This window comes from Cherax quadricarinatus, chromosome 27 (assembly GCF_038502225.1).
Source record: "Cherax quadricarinatus isolate ZL_2023a chromosome 27, ASM3850222v1, whole genome shotgun sequence".
NCBI classification, from domain to species: Eukaryota; Metazoa; Arthropoda; class Malacostraca; order Decapoda; family Parastacidae; genus Cherax; species Cherax quadricarinatus.
This window is the reverse complement of record NC_091318.1, coordinates 16183034-16198455: the sequence shown is the minus strand read 5'-3', so window position 1 is coordinate 16198455 and position 15422 is coordinate 16183034. Positions and strand designations below refer to the sequence as shown.

The window sequence follows — 15422 nt, the reverse complement described above, 5'->3', positions numbered from 1 at the left end:
GGCCCGAATTGTGACATGACAACTTATAGGTAAGTCTTCATATTCAGCAATTACGGAACATTGGTAAGACCATCCTATGAGTGAGGCATCTTTTGGCCTTCAGAAATGCAGCCGAGAACCACAGTAGCTTTACACTTACCATTTTCAACCAAATTTAGGCACTTACGAAAGCCCATGCTTATCTTTTATTATTTTAATTATATGATAATTTTAATTGAATCTAAATTTAAGATTTGTCAAAAAATTTGTTTTTTTTTTTTTCATTTTTGTAATTAATGTTTTCTGTAGTAGATCTGAAGCTCAGAATAGTTTCTTTGGAACCATTATTAAAAAAATGACGTTCGTTTGCCTCATCGTTGGTTCTACTTATTAGACTACGCTTTCCATATTCTGAATCGACTGCTGATGTATTATATAGCCAGAATTGAGTCCTGGGGTGGGAAATGCTGAGCCTGTGTACTCTGGAGGGGTGGGACATGGGCAGTATGATCGTGTGTATACTCGCCTAATTATTGTTCTAGGTGCCATGCCATAGCTCGTGTGTGTGTGTGTGTGTGTGTGTGTGTGTGTGTGTGTGTGTGTGTGTGTGTGTGTGTGTGTGTGTGTGTGTGTACGTACGTGTACTCTGCTAATTATGGTTACAGGGGTCGATTACTAGCTCCTGGCCCCGCCTCTTTGCTGGTCGCTACTAGTAAACTTCAGGCCAATGTGTAAGCCACTGGGCCAGCTGGCCGGCCACTTTTATTAGCTACATCTGTATTCCAACTTGTTAATACAAATATCTAATTAGCAATCATGTCGCCCCAGTGTCTAAACGCATGTAGACCCCCAAACTAGCACGGTTTTTAGAACAGGACAATCATGCCTGTCACGGCTGCTAAACCACTACGACAGAATTATGAAGGCGTTGGAAGACAACCAAAATGCAGATGTGATATAAACAAATTTTGGAAAGGCGTTTGACAGATGCGATCATAGGGCGATTGCACACAAAATGAGAGCCATAAGCATTACGGGGAAGATAGGCAGATGGATTTTCAGGTTCTGAACACAAACACATAGTAGTAGTAGTAGTAAACAGCAAAATCCAGCATCAACGAGGTAAGATATTCAGTACCCGAAGGCACTGACCTGGCAGCTCTGCTGTTTCTTATCCTCGTAGCAGACATACATAAAAACACCCGTCACAGTTTTGTATCATTTACAGATGATACTCAAGTAAGCATGGGGGGTCACTTCGGTAGAAGACTGAAAAATTGCAGAATGATAAAAGTAGGGTTTTCCAGTGGACAGTAAGAGCATGAGGTTCGATGGTGGTAAGTTTCAGCTGCTCAGGTATGGAGAGAATGAAGAGCACAAAAGGGACATAGTATTCAAACCTCAAAAGGATCGTCCAACAGAACGAAAGGAACACTTGAAAGACTTGAGAATAATAAAGTCGGCTGACCGTTCTCTCGAGGAACACAGTAAGACCAAGGTCACGACGGCTAGGAGGATAATGCCGTAGATAATGAGAAATTTCAGAACGAGAAATAATGCCAGTGGCACTTTTAAAATCACTTGTGATCTCTCATTTGGGATATTGCTCAGTATTGATAGTCCCGTTTCGGGTATGCGAAATATCAGAGCAGGAACAGATAGATCGTTTACGGCCTGCATAGAACCAGTAAAGAATTTAAATTACTTGGAATGCCTTAAGCCTTGAATATATACTAGCTGGAGTGGAGGATAGAGATGCATGATAATATATACCTGGTAAGTAATTGAGGGCCTTGTCCGAAATCTGCACACTGCCGAAACAATATGCTGGAGTGAGGGAGATGGGAGGAAGCGCAAAATTTACCAGTGAAAAACTGTGAAGTGGGCACAATAAGGGAACACACTAGCAATGTCCGTGGGTCCCAGATTATTCCAACATCTTACCAGAAGATATCAGAAACACTACTGGAACAAGTGTAGAAGTCTTCAAGTGGAAATTGGACAAGCATCTTCACCAGGTACCAGATCAACCAGGCAGTGATGAATATGTTGTTCACTGGGCCACCAGCAGTAACAGCCTGGTTGACACACGTCTGTGCAGAGTGCTAGAAGTGAATTGGCTATAAGAAACTGGGAAACCTACTACAGGTAGATTAAATGCTGTGGGCGGGACACTTGGAACAAAATCACTGTTTCATACAGGTACAAATAGGTAACTTAAAAAAACACACAAATAAGCCCAGAGACTTCTTTACTCTACACAGCCAAAGTTAGGTGAATACACTCGCAAAAATTGCATCAGGAAAAATGCTAAAATGGGGGGAACAACAAAGGCAAACGTTCAATAACACAAAACTGTATTACATAACAGTAACGCACAACTAGAACCAACAGCATACATTAGCACAACCCAGTACCATCACAGCACTATCACAGTAGTACACAATACACGAGACAATACTACAGATACAAACACTAACAAAATAAGTTGTACTTTCATGCCTCTAAACGAGTGTTATTCCGGTATGTATATATGTAATCGTATTACAGCTACTACTATCACACCATAAACGACAGTCACCCACGCTCATTCAGTCCAAATAAAATGCGCAAACACAAACAACAAAATTCACGCAAAATACGCGCGTACCTAAACACCCTACTAAATGCATTGACTCGCGCAAAAAAAAAAAAAATCCACACACACACACACACACACACACACACACACACACACACACACACACACACACACACACACACACACACACACACACACACACACACACACACACACACACAGACACACACACACAGACACACACACACAGACACACACACAGACACACACACACACAGACACACACACACACAGACACACACACACACAGACACACACACACACAGACACACACACACACAGACACACACACACACAGACACACACACACAGACACACACACACAGACACACACACACAGACACACACACACACACACACACACACAGACACACACACACAGACACACACACACACACACACACACACACACACACACACACACAGACACACACACACAGACACAGACACACACACACACACACACACACACACACACACACACCACATACCACACACTCAGACATACACACAAAGCTAAGGGGAATGTCCTACTAAGAAAGGTTAAGGGAAATCGGCCTTACGACACTGGAGGACAGGATAGTTAGGGTAGATGTGATAACGACATACAAAATACTGCGAGGAATTGTCAAGGTGGACAGAGAGGATGTTCCAAAAATTGGACACGGACGCAAAGGGTCACAATTGTACGTTGAAGACTCAGATGAGTGACAGATGTTAGGAAGTATTTCTTTAGTCATAGTTGTCAGGAAATGGAATAGTCTAGCAAGTGAAGTAGTGGAGGCAGGAACCATACATAATTTTAAGATGAGGTATGATAAAGCTCATGGTGCAGGGGGAGAGAGGACCTAGTAGCAGTCAGTGAAGAGGCGGGACCAGGAGCTTTATCTTGACATCTGCAACCGCCAGTAGAGGAATGTAAATAGGAGAGTATACACACAGACATGCACTCATACACACACGCACTCATACACACACGCACTCATACACACACGCACTCATACACACACGCACTCATACACACACGCACTCATACACACACGCACTCATACACACGCACTCATACACACGCACTCATACACACGCACTCATACACACGCACTCATACACACACGCACTCATACACACACGCACTCATACACACACGCACTCATACACACGCACTCATACACACGCACTCATACACACGCACTCATACACACGCACTCATACACACGCACTCATACACACGCACTCATACACACACGCACTCATACACACACGCACTCATACACACACGCACTCATACATACACTCATACACACACATACTCATATACACTCATACACACCCATACACACTCATACACACTCATACACATACACTCATATACACTCATACACACATACATACACATTCATACATACACATTCATACATACACATTCATACATACACATACACATTCATACACACATACACATTCATACACATACACATTCATACACACATACACATTCATACACACACATACACTTACACACATACACTCACACACACACACACACACACACACACACACACACACACACACACACACACACACACACGCGCACACACACACACACACATATCCATCTACACACGTCTGTGCAGAGTGCTAGAAGTGAATTGGCTATAAGAAACTGGGAAACCTACTAAAGGTAGATTAAATGCTGTGGGCGGGACACTTGGAACAAAATCACTATTTCATACAGGTACAAATAGGTAACTTAAAAAAACACAAATAAGCCCAGAGACTTCTTTACTCTACACAGCCAAAGTTAGGTGAATACACTCGCAAAAATTGCATCAGGAAAAATGCTAAAATGGGGGGAACAACAAAGGCAAACGTTCAATAACACAAAACTGTATTACATAACAGTAACGCACAACTAGAACCAACAGCATACATTAGCACAACCCAGTACCATCACAGCACTATCACAGTAGTACACAATACACGAGACAATACTACAGATACAAACACTAACAAAATAAGTTGTACTTTCATGCCTCTAAACGAGTGTTATTCCAGTATGTATATATGTAATCGTATTACAGCTACTACTATCACACCATAAACGACAGTCACCCACGCTCATTCAGTCTAAATAAAATGCGCAAACACAAACAACAAAATTTACGCAAAATACGCGCGTACCTAAACACCCTACTAAATGCATTGACTCGCGCAAAAAAAAAAAAATCGACACACACACACACACACACACACACACACACACACACACACACACACACACACACACACACAGACACACACACACACACACACACACACACACACACACACACACACACACACACACACACACACACACAGTGAAGAGGCGGGGCCAGGAGCTCGGACTCGACCCCCGCAACCTCAACTAGGTGAGTACAGACACGCGCGCACGCGCGCGCGCACACACACACACACACACACACACAGACACACACACACACACACACACACACACACACACACACAGACACACACACACACACACACACACACACAGACACACACACACACACACACACACACACACACACAGACACACACACACAGACACACACACACACACACACACACACACACACACACACACACACACACACACACACACACACACACACACACACACACACACACACACACACTGACACAGACACACACACTGACACAGACACACACACACACACACAGACACACACTGGAGGACCAAGCAGGGATAACAGGGAAGGCACTACAATGGATCAGGGAATACTTGTCAGGAAGACAGCAGCGAGGCATGGTACGTGGCGAGGTGTCAGAGTGGGCACCTGTGACCAGCGGGATCCCGCAGGGGTCAGTCCTAGGACCAGTGCTGTTTCTGGTATTTGTGAACGACATGACGGAAGGAATAGACTCTGAGGTGTCCCAGTTTGCAGATGACGTGAAGTTGATGAGAAGAATTCACTCGATCGAAGACCAGGCAGAACTACAAAGGGATCTGGACAGGCTGCAGACCTGGTCCAGCAATTGGCTCCTGGAGTTCAATCCCACCAAGTGGAAAGTCATGAAGATTGGGGAAGGGCAAAGAAGGCCGCAGACGGAGTACAGTCTAGGGGGTCAGAGACTACAAACCTCACTCAAGGAAAAAGATCTTGGGGTGAGTATAACACCAGGCACATCTCCTGAAGCGCACATCAACCAAATAACTGCTGCAGCATATGGTCGCCTAGCAAACCTCAGAACAGCATTCCGACATCTTAATAAGGAATCATTCAGGACTCTGTACACCGTGTATGTTAGGCCCATATTGGAGTATGCGGCACCAGTTTGGAACCCACACCTAGCCAAGCACGTGAAGAAACTAGAGAAAGTGCAAAGGTTTGCAACAAGACTAGTCCCAGAGCTAAGAGGTATGTCCTACGAGGAGAGGTTAAGGGAAATCAACCTGACGACACTGGAGGACAGGAGAGATAGGGGGGACATGATAACGACATACAAAATACTGAGAGGAATTGACAAGGTGGACAAAGACAGGATGTTCCAGAGATTGGACACAGTAACAAGGTGACACAGTTGGAAGCTGAAGACACAGATGAATCACAGGGATGTTAGGAAGTATTTCTTCAGCCACAGAGTAGTCAGTAAGTGGAATAGTTTGGGAAGCGATGTAGTGGAGGCAGGATCCATACATAGCTTTAAGCAGAGGTATGATAAAGCTCATGGTTCAGGGAGAGTGACCTAGTATGATAAAGCTTATGGTTCAGGGAGAGTGACCTAGTAACGATCAGTGAAGAGGCGGGGCCAGGAGCTCGGACTCTACTCGACCCCTGCAACACACACACACACACTAACACATGCAAATACAACAGGTCTAGTATCTAATCGACATGTGCCTAGGACAAAATGGTAACTAACACATCCCCCCACATACATCCCCCCCACACACATCCCCCCACACACATCCCCCCACACACATCCCCCCACACACATCCCCCCACACACATCCCCCCACACACATCCCCCACACACATCCCCCCACACACATCCCCCCACACAAATCCCCCACACACATCCCCCCCACACATCCCCCCCACACAAATCCCCCCACACACATCCCCCCACACATCCCCCACACACATCCCCCCACACACATCCCCCCACACACATCCCCCCACACATCCCCCCACACACATCCCCCTCACATATCCCCCCACACACATCCCCCCACACACATCCCCCCACACACATCCCCCCACACACATCCTTCCCACACACATCCCCCCACACACATCCCCCCCATACACATCCCCCCCATACACATCCCCCCCATACACATCCCCCCCCACACATGTCCCCCACACATGTCCCCCACACATGTCCCCCACACATGTCCCCCACACATCCCCCCCACACATCCCCCCACACATCCCCCCACACATCCCCCACACACATCCCCCCACACACATCCCCCCACACACATCCCCCCACACATCCTTCCCACACACATCCTCCCCACACACATCCTCCCCACACACATTTCCCCTCACACGTCCCCCCCACACACTTCCCCCCACACACTTCCCCCCACACACGTCCCCCCCACACGTCCCCCCCACACACATCCCCCCCACACACATCCCCCCACACACATACACATCCCCCCACACACATCCCCCACACACATCCCCCACACACATCTCCCCACACACATCCCCCCACACACATCCCCCCCACACACATCCCCCCACACGCATCCCCCCACACACATCCCCCTCACACATCCCCCCACACATCCCCTCCACATACATCCCCTCCACATACATCCCCTCCACATACATCCCCCCCACACATCCCCCCCCACACACATCCCCCCACACACATCCCCCCACACACATCCCCCCACACACATCCCCCCACACACATCCCCCCACACACATCCCCCACACACATCCCCCCCACACACACATCCCCCCCCCCACACACACCCGCACACATCCCCCCACACACATCCCCCACACACATCTCCCCACACACATCCCCCCACACACATCCCCCCACACACATCCCCCCACACACATCCCCCCACACACATCCCCCCACACACATCCCCCCCACACACATCCCCCCCACACACATCCCCCCACACACACATCCCCCCACACACATCCCCCCACACACATCCCCCCACACACATCCCCCCACACACATCCCCCCACACACATCCCCCCACACACATCCCCCCCACACACATCCCCCCACACACATCCCCCCACACACATCCCCCCACACACATCCCCCCACACACATCCCCCCACACACATCCCCCCCACACACATCCCCCCCACACACATCCCCCCACACACATCCCCCCACACACATCCCCCACACATCTCCCCACACACATTCCCCCACACGCATCCCCCCCACACATCCCCCCCACACACATCCCTTCACGCATCCCCCCCACACACATTCCCCTCACACACATCCCCTTACATCCCCTTACACACATCCCCCCACACGCATCCCCCCCACACACATCCCCCCCACACACATCCCTTCACGCATCCCCCCCACACACATTCCCCTCACACACATCCCCTTACACACATCCTCCAACACACATCCCCCAACACACATCCCCCGACACACATCCCCCACAATCACCCCACATCCTCCCCACACACATCCCCCCCACACACATCCCCTTCACACACATCCCCCACACACATCCCCCCACACACATCCCCCACACACATCCCCCACACACATCCCCTCACACACATCCCCCCACACAAATCCCCCCACACAAATCCCCCACACACATCCCACCCCACACATCTTCCCCACACACATCTTCCCCACACACATCCCCCCACACATCCCCCCCACACATCCCCCCCACACACATCCCCCTCGCATATCCCCTCACACACATCCCCCACACACATCCCCCCCACACATCCCCCCACACATCCCCCCAACACACATCTTCCCCACACACATCCCCCCACACACGTCCCCCCACACACGTCCCCCCACACACGTCCCCCCCACACACATCCCCCCACACACATCCCCCCCACACACATCCCCCCACACACATCCCCCCACACACATCCCCCCACACACATCCCCCTCACACGCATCCCCCTCACACGCATCCCCCCACACACATCCCCCTCACACACATCCCTTCCACACACATCCCCCCACACATCCCCTCCACATACATCCCCTCCACATACATCCCCCACACACATCCCCTCCACACACATCCCCCCCACACATCCCCCCACACACATCCTCCCCACACACATCCCCCCACACACACATCCCCCCACACACATCCCCCCACACACACATCCCCCCACACACACATCCCCCCCACACGCACACATCCCCCCACACACATCCCCCCACACACATCCCCCCACACATCCCCCCACACACATCCCCCCCACACACATCCCCCCCACACACATCCCCCCCACACATCCCCCGACACACATCCCCCCACAATCACCCCACACACATCCCCCCACACATCCCCCGACACACATCCCCCCACAATCACCCCACACACATCCTCCCCACACACATCTCCCCACACACATCTCCCCACACACATCCCCCCCACCCCCCACACACATCCCCCACACACATCCCCCCACACACATCCCCCCACACACATCCCCCCACACACATCCCCCCACACACATCCCCCCACACACATCCCCCCACACACATCCCCCCACACATCCCCCACACACACACCCCCACACACACACACCCACTCACATCCCCCCACCCCCCCCCACACACATCCCCCCCACACACATCCCCCCACACACATCCCCCCACACACATCCCCCCACACACATCCCCCCCACACATCCCCCACACATCCCCCCCACACATCCCCCCCACACATCCCCCCCACACATCCCCCCACACACATCCCCCACACACATCCCCCCCCACATCCCTCCCACATCCCCCCACACATCCTCCCACACTTCCCCTCACACATCCCCCCACACATCCCCCCCACACATCCCCCCCACACATCCCCCACACACCCCCACACCCCCCTACACACACTTGTTATATCTTTTTGAGTTTCAAGAGTCTTTCTACTCCATTTGCCTGGCTCGTCTGGTGGTATCCTGTTCATCCATGCTGTTACTGCTGGAGGCCCACTGTTCCAACATATCCATCACACCCCAGTTGATCTGGCACCTGATGAAGATACTTGTCCAGTTTCCTTTTGAAGATTTCTATACTTGTTCCAGCAATGTTTCTGATATCTTCTGTTAACATATTGAATAATGTTGCTCCACGGATGTTGATACAGTGTTCTCTTATTGTGCCTATTGCACCCCTGCTCTTCATTTGGTTTATTTTCAGTTTCCCATCTCTCTCACTCCAGTACGTTACGGCAGTGTGCAGATTTGGAACAGGTCCTTGAGTACTTTTCTGGTATATATTATCATGTATTTTTCTCTCCACTCGAGTGAGTACTTTAAGGTGTTCGCATATGCATCCATTAGAGTAATTATGAATTAAGTGTTAGGTTATGAAATAATCTTCTTGATCATGTCTTGATAGTTTTGTCTTTTGTCTTTCAGGTTAGCAGACGAGTAGAATATGGACAACAGGTAAATAAACTTATTCTCAACTTATAGTTTTTTTTAGCTCAAGGTAAGAGTGTATGGTGTGTCCCATTAGGGGGGATAGCTTTAGTAGTTCATAATGTTTTACTTCTGTGCTCAGAGTTGTTAACCTGGGAGGTACCTGAAGTATACCTGAATCATATTTCTGGGGTTAATGCCACCAGGGGCAGAGGGCAGGAGGTTAAGAGGTCTGGTAACTTTAAATTTAAATTGGCTAACTCTATTTGTGCTAATCTTTGGACTGACACCTACTCCAGAAAGACATTATGGTGTTTCCTTCCCAGAGAACTTGAATGTAAGCGGACCTAGACTCAACATGATCTCTTCGTGCGTAAGAGGAATTACTAACATACCCCTTGCTGTGTTTGAGGAAAACGGATAAATGTAACCCCTATTGGGGTTACTTTTTGCACACTACATTCTAGGCCTGGTGCTGTCATCTGATGAGCAGAGTTCAGTCCTAGACCTGACGACCAGACCCTGCCGAGTCCTTACTTCTCTCCAGACACTCCTACCAGCAAGATGTGGGGTAGCATCTAACATGCTGCTCTTTTAACATAGACTAATGAACCTAAGGCTGGTGCCAGCAGTAAAAACCCTAGTCATGACAACACATTTTCTGCGAAATAAATTTCTCTAATCAGTTCCTGCTCAGCTGGGCTGTGGTGCATAAATTGAACTATTTGGGCTGGCACTAAAAACCTGGTTGATCAGGCCAGCATCCGGGAGGCCTGGTCTGGAACCAGGTCGCAACCTCCTGAATTGTCTCAAGCCTGGCCTATTACCTGGAGTTTACCTGGCCTATGGCCAAGCTCTGGAACTCAGAGGTATATCTGATTAAGTTTTCTTTCCATCCTGAGACATGTATTCTCTAACATCCTACCTGCCTGATTTCAGGGGTTAGTTCCCCCCATGGTCTGGTTCTAGAGGAAAAATCACACTCAATGCCCTGATTAACTAGGTTGTTGTCGTGAGCTGCACAAAGTTAAAAGTGTGCATCACAACCCGGCTGAAAAGAAACTTACCCAGGTTGTTCTTGAAGATAGTCATGGGTCTGTTGGTAATTCCTCTTGTGTATGCAGGGAGAGTATTGAGAAGTCTTAGTCCAGTCATACTTAATGCATGTGGGTTACTCTTGCTTTCCATTGGAGCATTGTGCACCATCAGTCAAGTCTCTTGCTCACAATTGTAGGAAGTGATTTGTGTGTGCAGATTTGGGGCCAACTCCTCTAGGATTTTGCATCTTTGTCTTTGGTATTTCCTTTGGTTTTTCCTATTACAGCATTGCTCTGGGTCTGGCTTGTCTGGTGCTTGTTGATTAACCCTTTGACTGTCGCGGCCGTATATATACGTCTTACGAGGTACCGTGTTTGACGTATATATACTCATAAATTCTAGCGGCTTCAAATCAAGCAGGAGAAAGCTGGTAGGCCCACATGTGAGAGAATGGGTCTGTGTGGTCAGTGTGCACCACATAAAAAAAAATCCTGTAGCACGCAGTGCATAATGAGAAAAAAAAAACTCCGACCGTTTTTTTAATTAAAATGCCGACTTTGTGGTCTATTTTCGTATAGTATTTATGGTTGTATTCTCGTTTTCTTGGTCTCATTTGATAGAATGGAAAACATAATATAGAAATAGAGGTGACTTTGATTGATTTTACTATAAAAAGAACCTGGAAATGGAGCTCAAAGTAGGGGAAATGTTTAATTTTTACCGATGTTCAAAAGTACACAAATGATGTCATTGTCCAATAAATGTCCAACTAGCCATTCTAATATGCAGTCATGAATGGGTTGATGTTATTTATACAATTATTACAGTATTGCAGTAGTCTGCATAATAGTAAGTCTTCTATTTTTTTGTTTGAATAAAAATTCAAAATAGAAAGCAAGAGTAATATCAGAAGGGCCCGGAGACATGACTGATGAATAAAGAAAATGTTATTTTAGAGCCAGGAATGTCTGCATTGTTCATTCTGGACCTTATTTTGACATTGTTATATTTTATAATTTTCGTGAAATTGGCCAAGTTGCAAATTTCTGACCACATTATTGGGTAGTTGAAATTGGTAAATGGGCAGTTTCTTGTACTCAATCGATAGAAAAAATGGAGTTCTAAAGAAATAGCTATGACTTTGGTCGACTGGCACAAAGGAATTAGCCGAAAATAGGGCTCAAAGTGGGCGAAATCGCCGATTTGTCAATATCGCCGGGGTCGCTAACTTCGCGAGAGCATAATTCCGTCAGTTTTCCATCAAATTTCGTTTTTTTAGTGTCATTACAATCGGGAAAAGATTCTCTATCATTTCACAAGAAAAATAATTTTTTTTTTTTTTGACATTTTGCGACACCAGGAGACACCTCAGGATTGGGGGTTGCGACAGTCAAGGGGTTAATGAGGCTGTTGCTCGTAGCATCCCACTGACTCTCAAATTCATCACGTTCACTCCAATATGTTGGTATGTGTTACAAAAAGGCAATATATATTAAGTATAGACATTTCCAGAGAATACTAGGCGTCCCCTTCTAGCATTCAGCCTGTTTGTTTTTTTTGTAACAAGTAGAAAGTATTCTGGTTCAGTTATCCTTTAAAATTTTGGTAAATTTTAATAGTGCTTTAGGATTGCAACTGGTAGGATACTAACTAACGAAATAAAAATTGAGAAGTTTATTAACAAAGCTGTCTAGGTGGACAAAATCAGAGTAAATGAATTTGATAAAATTTAGGATATATAAGCTTCTACACTTCTCTTATAGTAGTATAGTGAAGGAACATTTCATATTATGGCTTAAGCACCGTATGGTATGTTATCAATTATAAAAATTCTAGCATATACAAATGTACATGTGTGTGTGTGTGTGTGTGTGTGTGTGTGTGTGTGTGTGTGTGTGTGTGTGTGTGTGTGTGTGTGTGTGTGTGTGCGCGCGTGCGCGTGTGCGTGTGTGTGCGTGTGTGCGTGCATGTGAGAGAGAGTGAGTGTATGTGCTCAAAGTGGTTTGTTGCATCTCAGTAAGACTAGTCTTGAATTAGGCTTAAACAATGACTGACTAAATTTCCTCAAATCTATCTTCTTGACCAGCAAGGCAATCCAAACAGCTTGCTTGAATAATATGATGAACAACAATAATGTAACAAGCAGCAGCACAACATCAGGAGCAAGGAGACAAAATAACGACCCTACCTGGGGACCATCAGCAGATCCTCTACAAAAGTCATAAAACTCCCTTAATACTGAATCTAGGGTCAGCATATCCAAATCCCTGACTACGACAATGCATAGACTCAACAAAATGGGTCAGAAGATGTAGCTTGGGACCCGGGTTGACTTAGTGTCAGCATGACACACAACCTCAGTATAACGTTGAAAATCACCAAGTCTGAAGTACGCTTTGTGAACAGTGTTAGACAGAGCTACGAAAAATATGTTTCGATTTACCATCAAAATCATTCTCTACCAAAACAGTCTAAATAAGGAACAACTAGCCTGAGACGAGAGAGGTGCTGGTCTAGCAAGGACCAGCAGAGGAAAGAACGATTCCTCGACTACAGGCTGCACATCAGGTGTGATCATGCGACTCTCCTGTGCTACCCAGCTATGGCGCCAGGTACAGCCTGACGAACAGGTGAGCGATAACAAGTTAGTTTGCCAATGCGGATAGTGAACCACAAATCTCAGTGAGCACAGTGAAGTGTAAATGTTACATCCTACCTAATGACATACCTAAGTCAAATAATAATATAAAGCAAGATATTTTCATTTTAGCTAATAATGAAAATATCTATATAAATTGTATGAAAGGTAATGTACAGTAGACCATTATGTTACATGGTTTTATTTGGCACGTTTTTGTTATTGCACTATCGAAAAATTGCAGCACAATTTTATACAACGGCTTGAAAAAATTAACACGGTTCGGTTTGTGGGAGGGGAAAAAAATTTGGAGCCTTGCTCTAAGAATCCTTGTGCTTTGAAAGGTGTAATAAAAACACATTACTAGTAATTTAAAGGTTGAACCAATCACCATGGATGACAGAGGAAATATTTATTGACTGGTTTAAGCATCACTTTATTCCTGAAGTAAAGTTTTACCTGCACAGCAAGAACCCTGCTTTCAAGGCTCTCTTCATTCTTGATAATTTCTGTACTCATCCACAAGCTTTGCAGGGTGTGACCCCACATTTAAAGGCATGCATGTCTGCGAAAATCTGTTTTGTTGATGACTAGGTGGACGTAAGAATCTCATTAAGTGGTTGGAAGAGTTTCTACGTTGTACACACACGTTAAATTCTTTCTAAATACAGTGGTCCCCCGCTTTTCGTAGTTCCCGGCAGTCGTAAATTTCACCAATCATAGGGGTATTTTCATATAAACACGGACTCACTTGTCATAGGTTGACTCGCTAGTCGTAGTTCTTCCGGGACGTGTACCCACGGCGTGAGCCGTGGCGGCAGCCAGTCTGGCATTGTTTACCAGTGAGCAAAGGTCCCCTCATGTGCTCCAGCGAAATATTTCATAATATTCCATTTATTTTAGTGCTTGCAAGCACTAAATAAGCTACCATGGCTCCAAAGAAAGCTCCTAGTGCCAAGCCTGTGATAAAGAAGGTGAGAAATACGATTGAATTTAAAAAAAACCATTGAACAATATGAAAGTGGTACAAGTGTGGCCGAACTGTCCAGGATGTATAAGAAACCCTACTCAACCTTATGTTCCATAGTGGCCAAGAAAAAGGAAATCAAGGATGCTGTTGTTGCAAAGGGGGTAACTATGCTGACAAAAATGAGATCACCAGTACTCGAAGAGGTTGAGAAGTTATTATTGGTGTGGATAAATGAGAAACTTCGATTATTTGTGAAAAGGCTAGGCAGTTGCATGAAGATTTGGTAAAGAAATTGCCTGCAAATAGTGGTGATGTGGGTGAATTTAAGGCCAGCAAAGGCTGGTTTGAGAGATTTAAGAACCGTACTGGCATATACAGTGTGGTAAGGCATGGTGAGGCTGCCAGTTCGGACCACAAGGCGGCTGAAAAATATGTGCATGAATTCCAGGAGTACATAGAGGCTGAAGGACTGAAACCTGAACAAGTGTTCAATTGTGATGAAACAGG

General features: G+C 46.7%; 1 protein-coding gene across 6 annotated transcripts in view; it reads left to right on the top strand.

Moving 5' to 3' along the window:
- Positions 1–15422, top strand: part of LOC138853274 (pumilio homolog 2-like) — a 439987-nt gene that overhangs the window by 296710 nt on the left and 127855 nt on the right. For 5 of the 6 annotated variants that reach the window (XM_070089036.1, XM_070089035.1, XM_070089034.1 and 2 more), the window contains one exon: positions 10267–10296. The exons of the other annotated variant lie outside the window; for it this stretch is intronic. In XM_070089036.1, coding sequence (XP_069945137.1) covers positions 10267–10296 — 30 coding nt within the window. The remainder of the gene's footprint in view (positions 1–10266; positions 10297–15422) is intronic. 6 annotated transcript variants of the gene reach the window in all.